The 26,632-nt window shown below is 40.9% G+C and overlaps 1 protein-coding gene across 14 annotated transcripts in view; it reads left to right on the forward strand.

The window, feature by feature from the left end:
- nrxn2b (neurexin 2b) overlaps positions 1-26,632 on the forward strand; it is a 628,821-nt gene that overhangs the window by 316,114 nt on the left and 286,075 nt on the right. For 10 of the 14 annotated variants that reach the window (XM_067524264.1, XM_067524265.1, XM_067524260.1 and 7 more), the window contains 3 exons: positions 344-727; positions 1,846-2,049; positions 5,167-5,193. In XM_067524264.1, coding sequence (XP_067380365.1) covers positions 344-727; positions 1,846-2,049; positions 5,167-5,193 — 615 coding nt within the window. The remainder of the gene's footprint in view (positions 1-343; positions 728-1,845; positions 2,050-5,166; positions 5,194-26,632) is intronic. The other 4 variants (XM_067524256.1, XM_067524262.1, XM_067524263.1 and 1 more) reach the window with 1 other exon arrangement.

Consider the following 26,632-nt stretch of genomic DNA (forward strand, 5'->3'; position numbering starts at 1 on the left):
ATCTATTTTCCCTGCTTTTTATCTGTCCCTCTGTCTGGGCTCATAAGACGGTCAGCATCATCAAGTTACTTACTTGTCCACTCATGCACTTGACCTCCCACCCTATTACTGACCTAACCAGGCCGCACAAGTCCTTAATCACTTGTGCCGTCTCTTAAATTTGTTAAAATAAACTTAATATCAATTTATCACTTTTTCGGACAAAGGGCCAGCTCAGATGCAGAAGATAAACATTACACATAGGAAGCCCCACGTTTGTAGCTACTCTTAGAAATGATTTATTTTTCCATTTTAATATCCGGTGTTAACATTGTCCGTTTTTGTTTGCCGGTCTGTCTTTTAGGATCTATCTCAGTCAACAGCCGCAGCATGCCCTTTAGCTCCCCAGAGGGCAGTGAAATCCTGGACCTGGATAGCGATATGTACCTAGGCGGGCTGCCCGAGTCGAAGTCAGACCTCATCCTGCCGCCAGAGGTTTGGACAGCACTACTCAACTATGGCTACGTGGGATGCGTTCGTGACCTCTTCATTGATGGCAAGAGCCGTGACGTCCGCCGTCTGGCTGAGATCCAGAGTGCACTGGGTGTCAGCAGTTTCTGTACCCGTGAGCTTCAGAAACGCTGCAGCAGTGCCCCGTGTGGTAATGGAGGTCTATGCAAAGAGGGCTGGAATCGGTACATCTGTGACTGCACTGGCACTGGATACCTGGGTACTAACTGTGAGATAGGTAAGGAAGATGAAGGTGAAAAGAAGGGTGGAAGGACCAACAGTGTGTGTTCAATACTACACATCCGTGTAAAATACCACTGCATCACTTGACACACTCATTGGCAAAATAACCTTTCTTAGAGTTGAGTAAAAACAAAAAAAAAAAATATTATTTCTTAGAATTAAGACAGCACCCACAAGAGTATAGTACCAACTGCAAAGGGAATTACCCATCGTCCCTACGTGAAACAATAACAAGCTGATAAATCTTTATATTTTTCCTCTGGATCCATTAAAACCAGAGCAAGAGAATCAAGGGACTGGGTGGCATCAGGGCCCACTGGCTAGGGTGGAGAAATGTGGGGACGCTGATGCTGAAGTGCCGAGAGGCTGGCAGCAGTATGGCAGAGCAGCCAGGCCTACTGCTGCCATCTGTGCCAGACATGCAAACCCAGGTGGCGCATACGCCACAACTACGCAAGGTGAACTAGTCAAATAGCACCACACACGTACCCGCACCCGATTCATCCCAATTACTTGGATGCACCTTGCTTCACGCTTTGTCTGTGGGGGTGAGTGAGCCATGACAGCATGTGATTTTGAGGGACGAGGCAGGTAATGAGGGAAGGAGAGACAGGATTCAAATCGGGACAGTGGAGGTAAAGAATGAAATGTCTTCATTTTGAAGCGTGATATTTTCATGTCTTTGGTTGGACAAGTGACAGATGTGGCTTCAATGATTCTCTTCTGCCATCTAGTGGAGCTTTGTGTTACTGCTAATCTGTTGCAAAGGGCAGTTTTCAATAACCAGTCTCATATTTCTCTGTGTCAGTACACTGAGTGCATAGATTAACAGAGTGTACAGACAATCAATGATATTGACTAGAGGAAGAAAACCCAAAGGATATTACTCGATTCCTCCACAGCCACTCAAAATGAAACACATTGGTGATGTTTTGTACTTGGTTGGGAGCAATGGTGAATATTGTTGGAGAAGTATTGATTGTTTTGATTGACAGAATAGTTTAATGCCACATTTTTTTTCATATAACACTTACAACTGATATAAATCTACTCGTTTTGATGTCATTTAAATGTGTTTAACCACTCAATCGACTCCTTGGTTCCCATTGTCAGAGGCAACGGTGCTCAGTTACGACGGCAGCATGTACCTGAAGATCATCATGGCGATCACCATGCACACAGAGGCTGAGGATGTGGCGCTGCGCTTCATGTCTCAGCGGGCATACGGTCTTCTCATGGCCACCACCTCCAAGGAGTCAGCAGACACCCTACGGCTGGAGCTGGATGGAGGCCGTGTCAAACTCACTGTGAACCTCGGTAGGTCACCGTCATTCATAGTGTATGTCCCTGCTAACTTGTCCCTTACCATTCCCTGTCTCATCATCTTCACACTGTATTTCAGCATTATTATTACTGCTGAACTGAAAACAGTGGTTGAAATGTTGAGTTTCACACCATATATATATATATATATATATATATATATATATATACATATATATATATGTATATTTATATATTTTTTTACCATTATCAGATCGTTGGTGAAAAAGCTTCCTTTTGGTCCCTCAGTTAAGTCAGATTTGTTATTGCTAAAGGTTAATTTCATTTCATGTTTACAGTAAGCTAACAACTAAAACTACCAATTGGTTTAAGCCAGGAATACCAATGGTCCTGAGTATAGCTTATTTGAGAAAACTGAGGAACAAATCCAGAAACTTCTCCACCACAAACTGAACTGAAGAAGTGCTTGCTGCAGGGAAAAAAAAACTCAAATCACTACGTAAAGGCATCCCCACTCATTTTGTTCCCAAGTGGAGCCGCCCTGCAGTCATTTCTGTTCCATTTTCCCCTGGTACCACCCCATTCCATCTACGCCCATCGTGTCCCTTTTATTCCCTGTGAAGACCCATAGCTACTCCTCCTATATTAAAAAGCTCCATCTCTACCCGAACGTGGCCCGACCCTAAGGTTTAACTTGAACAGCTGTCTCCAGAAGCTTCAAGGTGGCCTTGCCCCTGTCTTGCTCTTCCTCGTGGTTCTGCTCCATTCTCTTTTTTGTGGACTTAGCTGAAGGGCTGGCTGGCTTCACTCCTGCCCAGCAGCAGTGTTAAGAGGAGATAGGAATTCACATAAAAGTAATTACAGATGAGTTCAAAGAAGCGGGTGATGTAAAGAGGTCTGAAAGGCAAGGTTAGTGGGGAAAAGGTCATTGAAATAGTAGAGAGAGGGTTGTAAAATGGATGGTTTTATAAAGGGGGGGGGGGGTGCATTCCTTCTAACAACTAGCTGTAGGAATGCGGACGCTTTGGCTTATTAATATTTTATTGCAATTGATATTAGCACTCTGGGCAACATAGATATGACCTTCCAGCTCTGGACACTCGGCGTCCTGGTCATTTGGAGGAACAGACTTTCTACAGTGAAACAGGAAGAGCATGACAGACATGCACCACGAAAAACGTGAGTTGAGTTTTGGCCACCACGAAGACAGAAACTGGAGCAGTGGGATAAATAAAGGAGGCCATTCCAATTTTTTATTTATTTTTTTACCCTTTTCGATCTCCTTCTCATTCTGCCTCCGTTTCCTCTGTCTCTTTCTGTCTTGCTTTCTCGCTCTGCCTCTCTCTGTGTCTCCATCTCTCTCTCTTTTTCTGCCATTCATTCGACACCGCATCTGGCCAACACTCAGACGATGGAACTTTTCATCCCTTCAACGGCTTGTATGTCTGCGGCCCTCGGATCAAACAGTCAGAGAGATCAGCTCACAGCTGTAGTTGCATAAAAGTGATCGCACTTGGACTTACTGAAGTTAGAGCTTCATCTTAAACCTGCTCCCAGCTCCCCAACCACACACACTTGTGGCCAGGGGCTAAATCCATAAATGAATCTGCATATGAATGTCATTCGTCTGCTTTAAGTGACACCACCGAAAGTCTGACTGTTGACTGACATTAAAGCTGTGCTGAGGAATTACACAGCTCCTCTGCACGGAAAAGAATTAAAGTTTAAAGTGAAATGCATCCTATAATCTGCAGAGAATGCTCACTATCTGTTAAGGCTTTAATCCTGGTTAAGATAATGTTTTACCACAAATGGACAAATTTAGTCCTAATGACATTAATTTAATTTGTGATAAAACCTGTTCAGGTTAGATTTAGCTGGCACTGTGCCAGTCAGTCACTCTTACCGCTGATGATGATGACTGACGCATTATGTAAAGAAGTTAAAGCTTTTGCATTTTTTCAAACATTCGCTTAAACATATTTCCTGTGCCTGATTATAATACAGTCATATGTAATATATTATATTTTCCCTTGTTGGATTTGTTTTACCCACCACATACAAGAGTAATGCTGGTCCCTGACTGTTTGTGTCCACTATTCTGTTGCGGTTGACAGCTCGAGACCACAACCCAACCACACTGCCACATGCACATGTAACATGCAGCCACTACATGGGGCAAAAAAGATATACATTATTTTCCAGAAATGTCAATTTTGTTGGGCATAATAATGTGATACTGCACCTTCATAATACATAATAGAAGCATCTGTTTTCTTCCTCCCATGAGGAGTCAAAAGTCAGAGATTTATTCACAGTGCACGTTTTCTCAAAACACGGCTTGTGAAATTAGGACACTTCTCGCTGTGTTTCTGACACCACTTGTTGCAAATAGTACACAGCAGGGTGTCATTTCCTGCGGTTTGTGTGCACTAGGCATGAGGTGGCTGGGATGTGCAGATCACCCTTTCTTGTCATTTACACTGTTGGGTTTCTCATACCCAAAGTGCTGCAGAAGGCAAGTGCGTCGGAAATTGCCAGGCAAAGGGGTTTAGGCTAAAAAGTACCAGACATTGCATTTAGTCTAATGTTAACACCACACATGCGGTGGAACAAAAAGCATAATGTTCGCCTACAACCATTGTCGAGGAAACAACTTATTTTAGTCTCAGCAGTTTCGATTCCAGTATTTTGTGAAGTTGAGATAATCATAGTAGATATGACTCGACTAATGAAGTTAATCATAATCACCTATTGCAACCTTGATACATTGTTGTACAGCAGCACACAGTTTGCTTTATGATGTGGTTGCTGACAACATTTCGTTTTAGTACGAATTGGTAAAATGGAAAACAAAATTACACTTATTCTAAGTCTGACATTACTGTAAGTCTTGCCTTCTGCTGTGTTTTGGGGGGATCAGGTGGAAAGAGGGATGGATGATGGGCTTGATGGAGGAAAAGGGTGATCCTGACTCAGAGCCTGTCCCCGGATGGTGGCCCCAGATCAATGCTTGGTTGTCTGCAGAATGTACCTTGAAGGATGTAAAATGTATTTTTTTTTTCTCTTTATTCTTCCTCCTCTTTCTTTCTGTCTCTTTCTTTCTTCTTTTTTTATTTGATCTCACCATTTCGCTCTCTCTCCCGCCAGATTGTATCAGGATAGACTGTAGCCTCAGTAAGTGGTTCTATCCATTTTTCTGACTAAAATGTATGTCTATCTTATCTTGATTCTGTGCAGTGGCCCTTTTCTGCTTTCTGACTTCATGCTGAGTGACACGTCTCCTATTCTTTTGTTTTTTTTTGTCTTACTTATCTCATTTATTTTTCACTTTTTTCTTATCTTGAGTAAGCATTGGCTGAATATTTTTCTATTCCGTGCATTTTTTTTCTGCCACTGCCATTTTTTTTTCATCCTGATTCATTTCTATGTCTTCTCCCACCTCTTTATGCAATGCATGATCTAAGTTCTGCTTTTCTTCTTTTCATAACTTCTGTCACTTTAATTTCCCCTTTTCTGTCAGAGATTTAATTAATGTTTCACTTGCATAATTATCAGGATTTCATCCTACAATCCTCAATAGTGAAAAATTATTTCGTTGCCTCCACCATGCTTATTACCCATTCTATTCATTTTCCTGTCAACCTTCTCCAACAACACATTCAGAAAAGGGCAACTTGACACTCCCCTGTTGGATGCTCCAATTTTCTATTATGCAGTGCTGAGCCTTGGCTCCACTCGGCTGCACACACAGGTGTTGCTTGTTTTCTATGTGGGACAAACTGTAGTTTTGGCCCCCAGAAAGCTAATTGCTTATCCACCGAGAGACGGCACCACCTGCTGCGTGCTTGTTTTCGGAGAAAGCCAATGTTTTTCTGCCCCATTTCTGACAGAATGATAGCAAACTGTTATTTCTATCATGGCCACTGACAATTGAGCAACTGGCCCACAGGTAGGTTCTGCCAGCCACGGTGACAAAAATGGAGAAAACCTCATGTTTGCCACAGTGTTTGAATGTCTGTGTGTATGCTAATCAGCTTTCATCTGTAGTTGTGTGAAGATGGGGCTTGACTCTTATTAATCACTAAACGCAACCAAGGAGGTCGTAGTTAGTAGTTAGCTTTTTTTATTTCCTTTTCTTCTCCACCAAATGTTTTTTGGGGAAATTACCTTTGCTACTTACCTGAGTTCGCTGTCAAAAGGAAAAGGTGTGTACAAAGACCAGGGTTTGTCTTTGACAACAAGCTGGGATTAAAAAAAAAAAAATGTTTATATTACTGTTATGAAGTTGTGGTGCTGGTAGAATGTAAGGAACAAGTGGAATGTGCTTCTGCGGGGTCAGTTTTCTGTCAGACATACTTGTATTTAAAACTGGCTCTTTCATGTTTCATAACTCTACTGTACGTAGTGTGTGCGTATATTTTAAATGCACACAGATTATGTCAGATTTCTTTGGAGTGTAATCTAAAATCTTCAAATGCCTCTGCTAGGCACGAACATGGCCTAAGGTCCAGGACAAATTGCATCACTTAGGATGTGTGGAACCACTGGCATAGCACACATTCAAACAATGCTAAGGAATTGTCCATGTCCCTCATTGACCACTAGATGTCAGACAAGCACTGGGAATGTTGTGTGATCGCCTTGAAGAACAGAGAAGATGGAGACTGAATTTGTACTACAATCCACATACTGAAACCATAGGCTAGTTGGAACTGACTTGGATTCTACATTTTTGTGAAGCGTGTTTTAGGATTGTTGAGGTCATTGCACCTTTGCATGTTCCGATGTGAGTAATGGTTTGTATTCAGAAACAGCTGATCTTCACATGTTTGGACTTCATGATGCCCGTCTTTCCTCATAGAGCTACCGTTAAAGTGAAAGGACTGCATTTTTAGTCAGGAATATTCCACTTAACCATTTAGATTTTTTTGGTTGACTAAGCGACCTTGTACAACGGTGCCCTGCTTTCATGGACACTCAGTCGCACAAGACACCATATAAATGATTCCAATATATGAGGATGCAAGTGTATAAAGGAGTGTGGGAGAGGGAGGTCACCCAGAAAAAAAGAGAATGGGTGCAAACCAGGCAGAGCTGCACACAACATTTTTTTTAAATACCTTGACATCTCCCATTTGATTCCTCCTCCAGAGCCATATGGTAAAGCCTTGGATTTGAGTGAGGGCACAGGCTTATTTATGCAAATATGTTTTGCTGTTTACATTTAATTAGGCTAACAGGAAAAAGAACCTTAGCAGGCATAGAAGTGTTATCAATGTGAGACAAAATGTAATTTCATTTATCTTCTGCACTCACTTAAACAACCATTAAGTGCTACAATAACAGAAAGTATATTAAAATAAAGGTTTTATTCAAAATATCAAACAAGAATACAATCGCATTACTGTAAATACAACCCCAATTCAAAAAAAGTTGGGATGAATAAAAACAGAATGCAATGATTTGCAAATCTCATCAAGCCATATTTGATTCACAATAGAACATAAACAACATATCAGATGTTTAAACTGAGACAATTTTATTTCACTTTGAATTTGATGGCAGCAACACATCTCAAAAAAGTTAGAACAGGGGCAACGAAAGGCTGGATATGTATTTTTTTCAAGTTCTATTATGAATAAAATATGGGATGATGACATTTGCAAATCACTGCATTCTGTTACGTTTTACAAATCATCCCAACATTTTTTGAGTTGGGGTTTTCCATACAAACTTGTATGTACAGCTGGTCCCTTCAGAGGTCGCCACAGCGGAACGCGTTCCGCACGTTGATTTGGCACGAGTTTTTACGCTAGATGCCCTTCCTGCCGCAACCCTCCCATTATTTTTATCCGGGCTTGGGTCTGGCACCAGACTGGCACCCTTGGCGACTGGGCGGGGCCACACCTGGTAGGGGGGATTCGAAACTGCAGCCACCAGGCCACTAAAATTTAAATACCAACAGGCAAAGCATTTTATTGTCTACTGTACGATGTGTAGTTTCTAACAATTATTAGGTTTGTAGGTTAACTACATGTACTGTACGCGTCCGCACATTAGTGTTCATGTGTGGCCTGTGTTGATTGGTAGCATCTAATACTAGTGCTGCTGCTACTACTGTTAAACCTGTGGTACCACACTACACGAAATCAACTATGTTTTTATTGCAATATATTGTGACCCTGCTCTCCTGTCTAATGGAACTAAATATGATATGGAGCAGAGTTGTAGCCCTGAGCACCAGTCGGGTCAGTGTGTCAGGCTGATAGTATCGGTTTTGAAGCCTGCCTTTCTGCAGCCAGCAGCACCTTCCCTTAGCACTAGACGAGATAAGACTTGGCATGACATATGTGGCACAAACAGTCTGACTGCTAATGTCATACTCTTTGGCCTGTCCACCTACAAGTCATAAAGAAGGGAGGCCTTAAAGCTAATTCACCTCTAGCTTTAATTACTGTTATTTTATAGTAATCAAATGAAATCGAGCATTCTATTGCATGTCAAGGACACGCTGGTGTGTTGGCTGGGGTTTGACCCTATAGACTTTCACGTCCCAACCTGACGCTCTACCCACTTGCTCTCTCATCAAGAATTACATACATTTATGGATTAAAAAGAGTTTAACTTGTTTGCTTTCTGTTACTTAAATATGAATTAAACTCAACAATTTTTGATTTCTCCAGATGCACACACTAAAACAAGCTCTAAAAACAAATCACAAGAGGTTACAAATTCCCTATGTTGAGTGACATTTAAGGGCTGCGCTCCATTTTGGTTAAAAAAATGAAATGTTGTGGACAACATTTCAACTTGGATCAAGACTCTTCTTTCTTGGTTATTTAGATAAATCCATAGATTATTCATAATTTTTAAATTTCCTAAACATGCAAAATAAATAGCCTAAAAATTGAAAACTGCAAGATTTATACAGTTAAACCTTATCATGGCATTTGTTGTAAGCTCAGCAGGGCGAGGTGATATCTTTTGAAGGACTTGTCATATGACATGACACATCTGTAATTATGTTTTGTTTGGTTTGGTTTACAAGCTGCCTTCATGGTCCCTGCAAGACACAAACTGTCGTATCGCCATGTGATATAGCAACTTTCATCGTTCATGTTCACACAGAGGCTCTCTCTAAATCTAAAATGTGGATGGCCCAATAATTCAAAATCGAGCTGCTCGTTTGAGTTTATAAAAACAACAAGAAACTGCAGTGTTAAAGCAATTGCAATAGGCAAACCAAGATAGGGAAATCAATTCATTTGGAAGCGTGCACAAAATCCTATTGATTTTCATTTAGTAATTACTAAATGCCTCAGTGTATGTTTCCAGTGACCTACTCCTTTTGCCATAATTGAGAGATTTTCCAGATAAGTACATTTAGAGCCACATTTTTAGCTTCATTTTTAACAGTTTCACAGTCAGAAGAGTAAGAACAACGCACTGATGACTAATGGTACCAGGAGATGAGTACAGTTTTGTGCTATGATGTCACCGTATCGTGCACACCCACATACGCAGATGCACATATATGCATACACACATTAACAGATGCATGCGTCACTTGACACATTTTGTGGTTGGAAAAATGAAAGTGAGAGTTCATATAGCGCCGTAATCTTTTACACACTGCTGATACAGTACATGTGTTCAGAGAAACCAGGTGTCAAGTACGTTTTAAATTTGAATGAATCATTTGTTCAGTTTAATTTTTATTGAATTGGCTTCTTATCTGCTGCCACAGCTCTTTCTCGCTTGTCTCCAAGCAGATGGCTCACTTTCTAAGCGAAGCCCAAATATTGAATTTAAATGAGTTTTCAATCGCTCACTTATATCATGAGTCATCATGCCGTATCTCAGCCAAATAGATGTCAAAGATGGATTTGCAGTAGGCACTAAAAGTTGCCCTCAGCATGCACAACATCCTACAGTTTGTGAAGTTTAAGTATGTGTCAGAGTTAGACTGTATAAAATTTGTTTTGGTGATGCTTGGATTGGAATTTGATTTTTAAGGCAATTTAATGCTCCAGTGGAGGATTTCCCTTTTTATTTAATGTTCATTTTATCCTCCAGAAACTTCAGGCCAAATGTAACGCAATGAGCCAATAGGGGTCTTTAATTAACGCAGTGCCTTAGATCTTTGCACCTCTCAGATTTTATTTGATAAAAATAGATTTTTGTTTAAAGCAATCATCTCACTCAGCGATGGATCGGAGCAATTCATTTCACATTTCTCAGTAGTTAACAGGTTTAGATATAATTAACAAGTGTCCACCCAAAACCAGTACACTGTTCCGCACTAGTGAGAACGCATAGAGTATGCAAATAAGTGAGATATTTGAAACCTTCTTGGTAGTTGTCTAGAAATCACGTGCTTTTTAAACTGAAATCACGTTTATAAGATGGGGAAAAAAACATGTTCCCTGTATATCAATACTCGCTCTGGGTTTGTAACCTTGTTTAATTTACATGCATCTTACTGCATTGGAATGTCCAAAAATGCATTTGTTTTGAGAATGTCCATGCTTTGTCAGCTGTATGCAGACATGGACAAAATTGTTGGTACCCTTTTATGAAACAAGATGGAACTGCAATTTTGTGTTTCTTAAAAAAAAAAAAATAATAATTTATATTCATGAAAAATTTCAATCATATCTGTATTGTACGTACACATCTGCTAGTGTTAACACTGAAGTCTACTGTGACCTCTGGCTGTCACTATCATATTGTTAATACCATGTTAAAAAATGGCTTTTGACTGAGATCAGCATTTGTCTAAATGTCACACAGCCAAGACCAGCCTCTTTGGAATATAACAAAGTTTGAATGCAAAAATATGTAGTTGGTAAATGCTATATGTATTATGAATATTACTGTAATTAAATGGACTTAGTTTAAAACCCATTTCCTCAGTTTGAAGAATATAATTCAAGATTGTATTAACACTTTTAATGATGATCAGATGCCCTGATCTGTGTTTCTGACCATTAATCACCAACACCTGAAATAACTTTGTCGTCATTTCTAAAATTGATATTCGTAACCAAGTGTTACTGAGCATGTCCGATGTAGGATGATGCCAAACGTCACACAGGAGCTTATTCATCTTATGGTATTATACAGCATTTGATTTCTAACATTTATACACATATATTCCATAAAAAAATAACATTTTTGTTGGTTTTTAAGATCAACTCATAGACACAAACCTCCCCCCCCAAACACACACATACATGCACATAATTGCACAAATGAGCCATAGAACTGTTACTGCAAGGACTCACAAATGAAAGGGCAGTTGTCTAGCTGAAGGACATGCTGCGAAGGAGATGGACCATGCTTGTATGATAGCTACTGACCTTGCAAAGCTTAGTCTTATATCATTTACTTTGCTATTTCAAAGCAATGTTCTATTTCAATTCGGTGTTCAGCAGCCTAGACATTTCAGCAACTACCTCACTGTCAAAGGGTCTTTCTTTGGTGCTGAATCTGAAGGGAAGAGAAGTTGAAGTACTAGGGAGAGATGGTGAAGAAATCTAAACTGACAGAGCGGAGCAGTTGGATTGTGAGTGGAAAAATACTCGGTAAGGTCATTGACAGGTGAATGGAGGAGGTGGGGGGGCTGGTGGTTCAGTGGCAGAGCTTGGGCTGGGATGCAGAGGGCCGCAGGTTCAAATACCACACCACCAGGCGTGGCCCCACCCAGCCACCAAGGACAACCTTGGTTCCGGTCCTGAGCTTGGATAAAAATGGGAGGCTAGCGGCAGGATGGGCATCCGGAGTAAAAACTCATCCCAAATCCACGTGAAGATCACATTCCTCTGTGGCGACCCCCCCTTGAAAGGACAAGCCGAAATCTGTTGATCTTGTCAGGTGAATGACTAGAAAAGGGAAGAGTAATATGTAACACTGAGCGAATCAAGAAAATCTAACCGGGGTGGCAAAGTGCTTTGTAGTTTTATTTCCCTCACCTTCCCTCTCTTTTAATCAATCTGCTCACTAGACCTAACTAAGTGAGGATATCACCTTCCTACCCTTGTTGTCTAATACAAATTGTCCACATCTGTTCACCTCTGGCTACTGGTGTTTTGGTCACAGTTTGGTCTCTTTAAATTAGAGGGCAGACCAAGAAACTGCCGCTTGCTCAGGTGTTGGAAACCAACCAGTTTAAAAGAACCGTGTCTTCCTTCTTTGTCTGCTGAACAGCTTGTGGAGCATGTTGGAGAGAAAGGTGACAGGCTTTCAGGTTTCACAGCTAAGTGGTCGATGCTGTCTCTATCACTGAAGTACTTAAACATATCCTATCCAACTGGTACCTGTGTAGTGGCCAGTTAGATTTTTTTTAACTAGAATAATTCTTTCAAAATCTTGTTTACTGAGTAAAGGTTGCATTAGGTCTAATTTGTTGAAATGCACATGCTCTGTCTATGTTAACACGTATATACTCACCAAAACTCAATATGTCTAGGCACCTGGGGAACTTGGAATAACTATTTAGTTACGGAAACAAGTGCAGAAGTGCAAAAGATCTTTAAGGTATGAATAAGGTACAAAGGTACAAGCTCCTTTTGCATCTGTTTTTCACATAATTACAAAACATATGTGGAAACACACTCAGCACAGTTGTCAAAACTGATCAGATCATAGATAGTAATAGAAGACAGGCTCCTTGTGTTAAATTGGAATGTGGCTTTCTCACTGGCACAGCCTCAGTCCATGGCGTTCTTTTAAATGCTGCATGGCACCAGTGATGGGTTAGATGTGGACTCATTACACAGACCCTAATGAGAGAACCGGCAGCAGCCTGGAGCTGTCGAAACCTATACTGCCTTGCAGGAATGATGACTATCCCATGGGACCATACCTTCCTGCCACAGCATGTTGGGGAAAGCGGTTCAAATCATAAATCATTACTCACCAAGACCTTTTTTTTTTTTCTAGAATGTCTTGGAGAGATGTGTGAACAGTGGGAGGAAACAGAAACAATAAGATGAAGGAAACCGATAAGAAGCAGGTGGTGGAGGTCAACAATGAAAAAGGAAAATAAGGAGAGAGGGTGTGGATGACAGTATGACAGGCAGCAAGGGTTTAGGCTCTAAAAATTAATAATATACAATTCAATTTGCACTTCTTGAAATCAACCTGCTGTATTTTCAACATCTTCTTGACTCAAAAAACGGCGGCAGACATCTGCAATTCTAGAAGCTAGCAACGGCAGTTATCTGGCCGTGGATGCTGAAGCACCACCGCAGCCCTCGCACACAAGGGCGAGAACAGTGGGAAATAGAAAGTCTGTGGCCCCAGATTGCAGACAGTGAATACAAATTGCATGTGTGCGGGTAAGAATCACACACATTTTGCCTCAGAGAAGGGGAAAGGTAGATGCACTCCTGTGCAAGTGTATACACACAGGCACAGGCTGCCTTATCTCTGTAATTGGCTTAAGGGGTCAGAGTGGCAGCCGTAGATAATCATTGCTGGGGGTCATAATCTGTTTGCTTCTCCCTCCCTTTCCTCGTATTCATCTTCTCTCTTCAGCCCCTCCCTCGCCCTTGTAACCACATGCATGCATTCAGCACACCTTCAAGCAGAAGGTTTTTTGAAGGTAACTATTGGATGTGGACAGCAAGCAATGTTGTCCTCAGGTGACTGACAGACCCCCCACTTACTGCTTTGCAATCCTTCCTATGTTCCCACACAAATACGAAGTATTGACAAAGGGATAACTTGAGATATAGTTTGCTATAACAAGAAATTGAGAAGAGGGAAGCGTGAAAAGAGTTATAGATAGAGTAGGGTCTTGATGTAGATGTCTCTTTGCATTTTTTTTTGCATTTGCTGGCCCCCTTGCAGAAACACACCCGGCCTGTCATTAGATCCGCAGCGATAGGCCTGCACTCCTTCTAGATAGAGAACATGATACTTTAAGATAGGAGCCAAATTGCATTATCATCAAAAGTCTTCAGTGATAACTCTGTAGAGCAAAGTAAATCCTGTCTCCTGCCATAGAAACCATATCAACTTCCATGGGGTTATGTAACTGTTGATACTATCTGCCTTTGCCCTTAACAGAAATATAACAAGTCCACATGGGTCACTTGCCTCCGTCGAAGAACCCTCAGCCCAATAACCACATTCCACAGCGGTAGAAAAGTCATTTCTACTTCCATTCCCACATATCGATGTGTCTATAATAACCATTTGGCAAATGATGCTGCAATGCCGTCTGCACAGTGCCTGAGGAAAAAAATGTACCAAGATATAAAAAAAAAAAAAACACTCTATGCACACGTATAATGTATATGTATTCGCCTGTGTGGCAAAACTTACTTTCCACTTTAGCCATTGCTTGGCTCATTTTTAAACAAGACACTTCAGAATCTGAAAGTCAATGAAGGCAGTTAACACAGTTACTGGTCATGAATCATAAAATGGCACCCCTGGGTCTCTGAGTAAGACATCATTTGCATAGTCCTTCCTCTGTAAATTCAATTTAATCCACGTATATAAGAAACAGCTCAGGTTCCTGGCACTTTTTTTGTCACCCTTTATTGTCACTAGGACTTGTTAATACCGTTGAAATCCTTTTAAACCAGTGAACAAGTATTTGTTGGTGTGTACACGTTGAGCAAGTACATAATAAATTGTCATATGCAGCAGACTGTCAAATCTTACCTGCATTTGGCATATGGAAATAGATTTGTGTGCAATTGCATTACATTTTTGTTTTTGTTTTTCTATTGGAAAACCGTGGGTTTATTTAAGCAAAGTCAATATTATATATAATTAAATTGTTGAAAGCTGGTAACGCTTGTATCACTATCAACAGATTGAATTGTTGAAGTATACAGTATGTCCACAAGACTCCTCCAGAAAGGAGACACATTAGCTGACTTGTTTTGCAACCTTGCAGAACAAACAGTTCTGAAAACCTGTCATACATTCGATAGAGGCCAAGGAATATTGGGCCAGTAAAAAAAATGCAAGCAAGACAAGTATGGAACAATGCAACAGGACGAACAAACCAGAAAATAAAAGGTTAAAGAAGTTTGAGTTATTCTTCTTTCGTAAGATTTACACGACTCCACTGAATCTAGAATTGGTTGTAGACCTTTTATCCGAGATGTCCTTTATCTGAGATGTCCTAGCAGTGGACATAGCTTCTAGTCGCTTCATAGCTAGAAGGATCCCACTTCATATCCTCGACTGGATCCAGCCTGTATGTGTGGAGTTTACATGTTCTCTGTCTGTGTATGTCTCTTTGTGTTGGACCTGGGCTGGGCTGGCAACCTGTCCAAGGTGTAGCCTGCCTCTTAACTACTGACAGTGAAATGGGTTCCAACTGCCCCGTGACCCTGATCTGCATAAGTAGGTACAGATGATGGATGAACGTCTTTTTTATGAAGACAGTAAACTCTTACCATGACTTGTTGTCCACACATCACTCATTAGCTTTTTCACAGCTATAGTAAATGATGTTGCTTTGTATTGGTAAAGTTGCAGTTTGTCATTAAGACCCATCATGAATTGGGTGGTGTGTGTTGAACACAAACTAAATACATTACGACTGTGATGGGACATTTCTCCTACAACTCCTATTTCCGTGAAAATGAATGTTTTACCATGAGTAAGTCACAGTTTCAAATAATTCCTTGATCTTGTAACTTATTGGGTAAACTGTGATGACTAAATCTACCAGGTTTGTTCATGTATATGAGGGAACCATTATACTGGTGGGAAGCACTATGAATAAGTGTTCATTGAATTATTCTAATAGGTAACATATTTATTTCCAGTTTCTCACCCCTGTCCAACTCGAAAGATAAAGTAATATTAATCTATTGCAGGAACCATTAAAGTGTAAAAACCTCCGTCTGTGCCTAAAATCTAAGTTACCTACCATGTCCGAATAGGTTGCTTGTCCCTACACTGTCCTATGACCCACAGAGCCACTGAAATAGTGCTGCATTGTAGAGAGGCTGGCATCTGATGAAATTGCACACATTTCCGCACAACAAAATAACTTGCAATGGAGTCAAAGTGGTGGCCAGTTTCTCATCCAATGTATTTGTTCGAAATACTCAACAACAGGAGGTTGTAACTGTGCAAGGACAGCGTGTTGGTCAGGGTTAAGCACAGCAATTTCAAAGTTAGGTGTAGGTACTCATTAAAAATGCTTAGTGTTATTAAACAGGTTGCCATTTGCCTTAAAAATCACTGCTTCTGCAACACCACATTAACATCACATGAATGGTTGCAGCAACGATAGAAGCGGTTTCATGCTGGACTCAAACTTTTGGTCTACTTTGGGAAAGTCCTGTCTTTTATGAGTCATCAAGCCAGCCATCATGGGGCAACCTCTGAGCCGGTCCCAAGCCCGGACAAAAATAGGAGGGTTGCGACTGAAGGGACAAGCCATAAACCAAATTTGATACAAAAATAATTTAGCTAAATTAGTAATGATATGATATAGTATATCAATTTTATTTGAACTTAAGTCTGTTTGTGATGCTAAGTTTACTCATTGGCTACACTTAACTACAGTTTTTGAAATATTTCTATTTTCTGTTTTCAAGGAATGTACTATTCACTACCCTATATTTATTTGACAACTTTAGTTACTTTTCAAATGTCTCATTTGATGGTACAGTTGATGTCAATATAATTTTTTTCAGGCTGTTGTAAAGGTAGTTTTTAAGTAAGTAGAATATCTGAATACTTCTACCACAGGTGTTTTGGACGTGAAAAAAACGTCAGTTAAAGCAGCAAATGGGCCTAATAAAAAAATTCCGGAATAAAAAAACATGAAAATTAGATCAAAAATAAACATTGGGCACTTGTGCACTGTACTGTGTCAACCTGCTGCTTCACGTGGAAGCTAATTCCTATGTGAATAGCAGCATTACTTGTGAAACCTGAGGCTGTACATCTGTATTTGTTAATGTTTACATCCCTAGAAAGGTAGTTTACTGACTGACTTTGCTTCTTTATTGCCACCAAGCCTCTATGGTGCAATGTGCACACATACTATAAAATGCAGCACTTCAGTTGAATATATCACTTCTAACAGTTTACAGCAATTCCCCAAATTATCCACACTGCGAGATATTGCCTCTCTTTCACACGGGAATCTAGTAATGATTATATGTATTGGAGGCTTACACCAAATGGTATAAAACCGAATGAATAAACATTCAATACCTGCTTAATATATGTACATTTGGAAACATACCCTGCTCTCCAACATTCACAAATGACTCATGTTTGGACTTTGTTTTATAAAGGCAGTAATACATTGTTTCCTTTACTATAGTTTTGTAAAGAAATATAACATGATAATAATATCATAAGTCCTGTTTGCATTTTAAAAAGGATGTGAGAAATGCTATTTAGCGCATAGCATCCTTAATCTCCCATTACTGTGGTTAGTGTAGGAGAGTGATGGCAGGGAGGGCTTTGGCGTCCTCGACCTGTGGCCCTGCCGTCCAGACACCGGTTGACTGGAGTAATCAAGTGTGAAGGTTGTGAGGAGCAAACAGCCATTAACCTCGCAAACACAGGCTATCATTGCAGTCTACAGAGGACACACTGTCACACTGTCTGTGTGTGAACGAGACTGCCAGGGCTGGTGAATATAGGATTGTGTGTGTCCTTTATTGCTGTTTGATGGTTAGAGTGTGTGCAATTGTGACTGTGTCTAATAGGAAGTGTGTAAGTGCGTGGTGCGTGTCTGCAGCAAGGGCTGCCTTCAGTTGGGTAAAAAGGATTCTGTCTGTGTACAGTCTGAGTGTGTGCAATGATGTGTGCAACCTGTGACTTAAAGGCCTGGACAACAGTCGTTGCTGTGTTCTTTTATATTCTTCGAATGGCTCTTGTTCACAGCTCTCTGAGGTCATTCAATGGCAACTTTATTGGGTTAAGGTCTGGGCTCTGACTTGGTTATCCACAAGTAGGGATTTCATGGTTCGAAGTCATTCAAAACTACAGTGGATTTACCTGGAAGTTTTGGGTCTTTGTGCAGCTAACCGACCTTAATGTTGTGTATAGACACATATTTGATGCAATTTATAAATAAATGCCTCGTAAGGAACAATGATAAACTTTGGAAAAAGTAATTTATTTATTTTCCCTTAATGATGGCGAGTCCGGGGCCAGAGGCAGCAAAGTCCTAAATAATGATTGTCCCTTTTGCTAAATGTGGACTTAGATCACAATCATGGTTTGATTCTTCTTCTTCTTTTCCTTTGGGCTGCTCCCTTTCAGGTGTCTCCACAGCGAATCATGTGCCTCCATCTAACCCTGTCCTCTGCATCCTCTTCTCTCACACCAACTAACTTCATGTCCTCTCTCACTACATCCACAAATCTCCTCTTTGGTCTTCCTCTAGACCTCCTGCCTGGCAGCTCCAACCTCAGCATCCATCTGTCTTACTGCAGCTAACCTTCATTCCTCTGTTTTCCAGAGCAGAACTCCACCTCTCTAGATTTTCCTCCACATGCTCTCACTACAAGTCACAATGTCATCTACAAACATCATAGTCCACGGAGATTCCTGTCTAACCTCATCTGTCAGTCTGTCCATCACCAGAGCAAACCAGAAGGGGCTCAGAGCTAATCCTTGATGCAGACCCACCTCCACCTTGAACTCCTCTGTCACACCTACAACACCTCACCACGGTCTTACAGCTCTCATACATGTCCTGCACCACTCTAACATACTTCTCTGCCGCTCCAGACGTCCTCATACAATACCACAGCTCCTCTCTCTGCACCCTGTCATACGCTTTTTCTAAATCTACAAAGACACAATGCAACTCCCTCTGACCTTCTCTGTGCTTCTCCATCAGCATCCTCAAAGCAAATACTGCATCTGTTGGACTCTTTCTAGACATGAAACCATATTGCTGCTCACAAATGTTTGACCTCTGCCCTTAGCCGAGCTTCCGCTACTCTTTCCCACAACTTCATAGTTTGGCTCATCAGCTTCATTCCTCTGTAGTTGCCACAGCTCTGCACATCTCCCTTGTTCTTGAAAATCAAGTTGTGATTTGGTGTGGAAGTCATAATTCGCATGTTTATTTGGCATGTGTTTTACGCCAGATGCCCTTCCTGACACAACCCTTCCCAGACTTGGGACTGGCACAAGAAGACGCTGGGTCCTGCCCCCTTGTGGTTGCATTTTGATTCTGCAGTTGTGCTATTCTTGTAAATGGTAATTTCAGAATGTTTGTTTTTCTTCTGAGCGAAGTTCAACACTTACAGTAAGGTTTTAGTGACAGATTAAGTTTAGAATAAATTGTGTTTGTTCAGAAATACAACTTAGACGTTTATATAACCACACATGAAGACACATTTGCATAGAGGTGCTAGTAATTCCGAGAGGTTCCAAAAGGGTTTTGTGACACTGTATACTCTGGCCACGGATGCCACACTGTCCTTCTATCCAATGTGATCTCAGCACACATTTCCATATGGCAGTACAGTATTGCTCTGTTTGGCATGCCCAGGCCTGTGACCGCCTGTTTGACACGCCACTGTGTCGGCTGGTGTGATGCCATGCTGAACAAACCCATCTGCTCCAGGCCAGGCTGGCACAGGGGAGAATTCATCGGATTCAAGCATGAGAAAAGGGGCACAGGACCTGGGGCTTGGTGGGGCATGGCATCCAAAAAATCTCCTGAACTACTGCCTGCAAAATGGACCAGAGCATAAACAAGGGTGTGATGGAGTGCGGGGGTAAATATGCTTATGAAAAGTCCCCCTTACTAGCTGTTGACTTGTTAACTCCACTTGTTAACTGCTGGAAGCCTGTTTTATGTAAATTCATTCTGCACATTATGCATAATCAGCATGGTTTTAAAAAGTGCGCTTCAGTTCCTGTCTGAAAATGTATCAACAATTTTTTCTGGTCAGTGACAGCTAAATTATTGTCATTTAAAAAAAGAGTCTAAACATTCAGATTTTTAAATTTGTTGTTTTTAGGCCTTTGCTGTCAAGAGACACATTTGGTATTTTATACTGTATTTGCATTTAGCACAATTGAATGTGTTTTTTTGTGGAATTTAAGGCTCATGTGATTCCAATTAATGTGTAGTGCAATCATTATGATTGGGTATATTATAGTTAGGATTAATGTGAGGTTAAGATTGTAGGGAATTACGTAGGTATGGTAATGCCACCAAAAATAGATCAAGATACTTTTAACAACTATGTACATGCGCACGTGTGTGAAAGCATATGAGTAATTTTCAATTGGGGTATGTTATGAGTGTGCGTTTCAGAACTCTTAAGGGGTTCTTGTCAGTGATGGAATGACATGTATATTTATAGGATTTATTCATTTGGGTGGAAGGAGAACATCCAGCCATTTGAACCTAAGGCGTCATGTAGTGAGGCTCTTTGAAAAAAAATCAATATCAAGTCAAGCGGATTCAGAGAGGATGCAGCTGAGGAAGGTTTTTCAAGAGCAAAGACACAGTACCTGGGCTCGTTTGGTTGTTTGTGAATTTTCAGCAAAGCTGTGATTAAAAGGTGTGTGTAGATGCATTGCTGCAGATTAATTTCAGGGTAAAGGGGAACAAGTAGAGATAGAAAAGGAGATGACTGTAAGAGGTAGTGTGAGGGGAGATGGAGGCGTTCCCCTTCATTACCGACACTAAGGAGCCATGCCAGGAGCACAGATGGCAGAGGAGAGAAGGGGCATTAGGTTGGCACATAAACTGCAACACACACTCAAACAGCACATACATTCACACACTCAAGCTGGCATTAAACAAAAAAAAAAAAAAAAATGTAAATCCACAGAAAGTCCTCAAAGCTCAGTATGTTTTCTCAATAAGTGTGATATACATCACAGGTAAAACAAACACGTACTCACATACAGTGGATATTGTCGACATTATCACCTGCTGACACAAACACACTCGCGCACACACGTGCCATCAAGCGTTCCCATAGCGTTCCTGTGCCGGTTTCTTGGCCAGGACACCAGCCATGCAGGCATGCTGACGCTGCATCCTTCTCTTTATGTTTTGGCCGTCTCACTTTCTCTAACAAACACACATGCAGAATGTAATTATTTTATTTTTGTAATAGCTGTGAACACACAATGTGTCTTAACCGTCACAACTACCTCACAATCTAAAATCTAGAAACTTTTTCACAAAATGGAATAAATTGTGATCTGTTGTTGGGACTTTACACTGACTTACATTTCCTGAAGTCTTATCCTATAATGAATCTTCACCTAAATCTAACCTAGCAAGAATTTTGAATCTTATCACTCTGTTGTTTAATAATTTAAGTGGTGGGGATGAGCATCGGGTCCCCAGAAGGGCATTTAACCTCTCAATGTGAGTAACACATGGTGCACACACACCCAGGCCGGTCATTACGTTTTTACCACTTCACCACTATAACCACGAACTAAATTCCAACTTTAGCCTCAACTATCAGAAATAAATGCTTCCATTCTCTTTCGTCTTTATTCACTTGGTCTGTACTTACACACACGCACAACGCCCAACGGTTTGGTTAGGAGAACTGGCCTGTTTGCATGGTAGGAAAGCAGGGCAGCGTGGTTGTGCGTAGGAGATGTGCATGCTCTGTTGTGCACGGCGTGTACTGTTCTCGGCTAAGTCCAAGAGAGTGGCAAGCTCTCACACACTTTCTCGCACGCACACGGACTTACACACACCTCCCACAAATGTAGGAAGCAAGAAAACCACGTTGCCTGAGTTCATAGCCTACAGTACTTACATGTACAGTACACCTAAGAAACACCTACATCCTGACTCTTGGAAAAAATGTGGTTACTTTGTTACGTGTAAATCCATCTTAGAAAACAAGATTTAATTAATTAAAAAAAAAAAAATTATCAGTGCACTTTAACTCCTCTCAAGCTGGTTCAAAACTTACCTGCTGCATTGAAAATGTGAGTTAACTGGGTGAAGTTATCCATCCATTAATTAGAATGGTTTATCCCGTTCATGGTTGAAGTGGGCCGGACCCTTTCCCAGCTTAGCAAGAGACAGGGGACACTCTGTGGACAGGTCGCCAGTCTATCTCAGGGGCCAACACAGAGAGACATACAGGGACAGACAACCGTTTCCGCACACATTCACGCTCACATTTCGCACCTGCTGGCAATTTGAAGTCACCGATAACCAAACGATCATGTCCTCGGACTGTCCCACAGCCTCACAGCTAGAAAGCCCCCCGTTCAAATGACTGTGAGTCCCCCAATAAGCTGCTGGTTTATCTGCTTCTTATTATAGTTAGCGACAGTGTTGTTGGTATTAACACCTTCATATATTTGGACCAGTGTCTTAAATGATATAATCTGGCTTTGTTTAACGAAAGCGACAAAGATAAGTGACTCCTCTGCGCTGACATTATGGAAAGTTGGAATTGTGCCAGGTTAGGGTGTGCCAGCGTGGAGTTCGTAAGGATTTAGTGATTTTGTTTGCTTTCCACCAGGCCAAGTCTGTTGTTTTCTTGATGGAGTGTGGAGAGGAAAAGCAGATTCTGCAACTGAGGTGTTTTTATACTGATTTTATTTTAATTAATTTAAGTCAATCCATAACTTGCTGCAAAGTCGCTCTTACTTTGGCACTTCTAGGCCACCTTGTGGCCTTTTTCCCTAGTATAGTTGCTAATGAAATTGTTGTTTTGATTGTTTTTTCAATAAAGCGAGAGGTTAATAAGTCAGTGAGGGAAACTGTTTGTTTGTGGGGGTTGTTGGAATCATTAAAAACAGCTTTTCATTTTATCTGTTCGTCTAATGAATGAGAGTGGGATATTATTTCAACTTTGAAAATGATCTTCTTTTTTTTTGCCAGAGGGGCATAATGGACGGTGAAAGTTCTGAAAGCCCAAGGGAAATATTATTATCTAAATGACTAATGTTGCCGGTGTGGAGTGGAATGGGGGGAATTTTGAGCTGCCGGATCCCAGGCATCCTTGGTAATTGGTAATAGTTGATTTGTTACAGTTTATTGTGTAATTGGAAATCATGGAAAATATGTTAACGATACTTGCTGTGTTTTAGTCCTCAGTCACAGCAAACAAAGAAAATAGAAATAAAAAGTGTTTTTTAGTGATTAGTGAAACAACATTTTGAATCCATTAGCATTAGTGTTTTTTTTTTTCATATTACTGTTGATGATGAGCCTTATTCTAAAATCTTTTTTCAAGTTATTTTTGCCCAGTATTTTCTCATGTTTTATTCATGAACCATACTGTATGTGATTAAACCGCATAATTAGAAAACAGATCATGAATTGAATGTCACATTCAATAAACTGCCTTTCATACAGTTAAATATCTGAACTAACCACAATTTTCGTATGATCCAGATAATATATTTGAAAGGGTTTTTTTTTTTGTGTACTGTAGATGTGTTCTACGAGATGGATGCACCACGGGATTGCGTGAGATCTGTCACCTGGTAGTGAACTGTTAATCATAAACATGAATACGTCTTAAATACATTCCGCATATACACATATCCCCAACTTTCATTTTCTTGCTAAGCAGCAATTGGATTGAAACGTCCTTTTCTCTCCCTTTATTTTCCTTATGAATCCACAAAGAATCCAAGCATTACAATTCCCCCCCGCTTAGCATTTAGTCTTTCCGGTTGCATTTTTTATGCTCATCTAGTGCTCGGCATGAAAAATCCATTTCCACTCATCTGGTATCCTCCCTCATCTCTGCATTTTCTTATTTCTCTTTCTCCTCCCCTTCCTCAATCTCTCTCCCGCTCTCTTACATGTCCTCTTTTTGATGACACTCCTTATCAGCATCCTCTCTGTTTCCTCAGAGTGGGGCTGCTGAGCCGAGAATGAAACACTGGGGAGTGTGGTTCTTTCTTGAGCCCATTTTAATTGGACTCCAGTCCACTGTTATATTTTCTTTTCTCTCATGGGTGCTTGCAAGTGTGCGTGTGCGGAAGCACGAATGTGTGTGGCTTTGCAGAAGTCTGTGACCTTAGAAACCCAGAGCACTAGCTGCTCATAATTATGTTCTCTTCCACAGAATTTGAATCACATAGCTTGAACTGGCATCCTCTACTGTACCCAGTACTTGAGTATGGCAGGTTTTGTCAAACCTTGTACAGGATAGTATGATGCAGTTGTACAAAGTTAATTACTATTATGGAACACAGTTCACAAAGAGACTCCGATTCTCAGTTTGCGTTACAATGAAACAAAATGGCAAAAATGACATATTCAGGACACTACACTGTTACATAATAGTTTTCTGTTCCTTTATTTTCTTCTGTGAATGCTGATATGGATATTTTACCGTGCTACATCTTAATGTACACAGCTTTTTTGCAAATCTAAAACTTCCTTTTTCAGAGCATTTCAGCCTCCAGTTGGAACCTCCAGATGTGCTTTTAGTCCAGAAGCAGACTTGCTTGCCAGGCACTGCCTGTGGCTTTGTTGTTTTGGCCACGGCATTGGTTAGCACTGATGGATACCCTTTGTCGGACTTCAAGCCCCTCCGGCCAGCATCAGACTTCACCACGCTTGTTAGCGTAACAACCATGTTGGGAAAGCTCACTCAGTGGCTCTCATCAGTTAGGGATGATTCCAAGTGTCAGTGGCGATATTCTCTAAACCACAGAATGTACTGTTTTATGCAGAATGCAACAGAAACAAAATAAAACATACCTGATAGCTTTGCTCTCCTTCCCCTATAGTCTGTGTTTTCCCTTGGAGTTGTGTGCCTATAACAAACAGAAGCATAATGAAAGAATTCCGTGTCTGCCAACATCACTTTGCCAGAAGCTTCTTTTTTATACGCATCAGCTTTGTTAGAGTTTACACATATTCATCAGTGGACTGGGAAACATCTGGACATAGGAGCCATACAGACAAACAAAACATTTGTCATCTTTCATTTCCTGATTGTCATATTAGAAATGTTGCCCACTAAACGCTGATGATCAGCTTCATACTCTCAAGTTGTTTTGATTAGAGTTTAGACATAATAATTATAACTGGGCTAAAGCACTCACTGCTGCTGCAGCAACCACACGGCCTGAATAGAGACTGATGGCACCAACCTGACAGCTTGTGTTTCATTCATCCCATTGCATTAATCAAGGTTGTTTACAATAAGAACATAGCAACCAATGATGGATGACTCCTGGTAATTATGCAACAGTCCAGCCCAACAGCATTGCACCTCTTGTGTTGGGTGCGTTAGTGCAGTCAGTGGAAATAATACACAATCCTGGCTATTAGTTCACAAATCCCCCTGACACCTCTTTGGTTCCCATGTGACACATTCAGAAAGTGCATGGAAAGGAAACAAAAGAGATGAAGAGACAGAAGCCTCTGTATATGTGATCTCAGCCCTTTGCCCTGTCAATCTCAAAAAAAAAAAGAGATGGCACAAAGTGGCAGGCGGAGAATTAATTGCATTTTAATAATGGCCACTTCTTCTGTCAGTTGAACCTGCATCTCACTTTGTTTTTCTAGCAATGAGTACTTCTGTCTGCCAGTGGCTGTATTAAAGGCTTAGCGGCTCATTCATCCCTGGGCCGCTAGCTCTTAGCTTTCTTGTTTGCCGTGTTACCTCGGCAGTCCAGTAAGTCTTTCTTCACGTCGCTGTCAGCCATGCAGCACAGTGAGCCAACACCAGGTGCTTCATCAAAGTGGGGTTTTGAGGCAATCACTGTTATTGTCCAACACTGATGCCACTATGGGGCCAACGCAGACAAAAGCCAAATTCTGTTTTATTTTATGGTCATAGCTGTGAACTTAGCAGAGCCTAAACTCTGACCCCTTCATCTACCCTCACAGACAAGAGAATGGCAGTAAACTTGCATTCCAACCTTTTCCTGTTCTTTTCCTCAAGTGTTGTTGTTACTGTGTGTCACACTTTGTCCCTACAACCTAATGGGTCCCTGGCTGCATTTTTACCGCCTTCTGCTCAGAACTTTTTGTTGCTTGGCTGGCCCAGTCAGAGCACCACATATATCCTTTGCCCCCAATTGTTAGTGGTATTATGGCCAAATGGCTCTTGCTGTGTGTGCAGCAGTGGCCCTTGCTCTCCAGTGGCCTGTGGCAGCCAAACCAAATAAATATTACATGGGGTCCATTATAAAGGGTAGCCTTTCCCATTCATTTGTACTGCACTGTACTCTTCTAACTTTTACGATCTTACATCAGCCAGCCAGCTCAGCTGTTGATGCACTTTAGGCTTAGGAGTTTGTAGGATTGTTTTTTTTTTTTTTGTCTTTATCTGATTTTGCACATCTCTCCATCCTTCCACATCTTTGTATCAGCCTTAGCTTTTCTTTCATCCACTGTTGTTCTCTTCACAGCAATATAAAACATTTTCCCTTAATATTCACTTAACAAATGGCGTCATCAAAAATTTCACATGGCCAAAGAGCAAACAACCCATGAAAAACACACACACACACATACATCAAGCAGGGCTATCAATTGATGTGACTGTTTTTTTTTTTTCTCCCTCTACACTAAATAATTTCACACACAACTTTAAAGGGACAATCACATTTCGTCTGGCTTCACTAAATCATCCACTCAAGCACCTGCTATAATAGGCTCAGGCTCCAGCCATCACAAAAG

This window comes from Channa argus, chromosome 12, assembly GCF_033026475.1.
Source record: "Channa argus isolate prfri chromosome 12, Channa argus male v1.0, whole genome shotgun sequence".
NCBI lineage: Eukaryota > Metazoa > Chordata > Actinopteri > Anabantiformes > Channidae > Channa > Channa argus.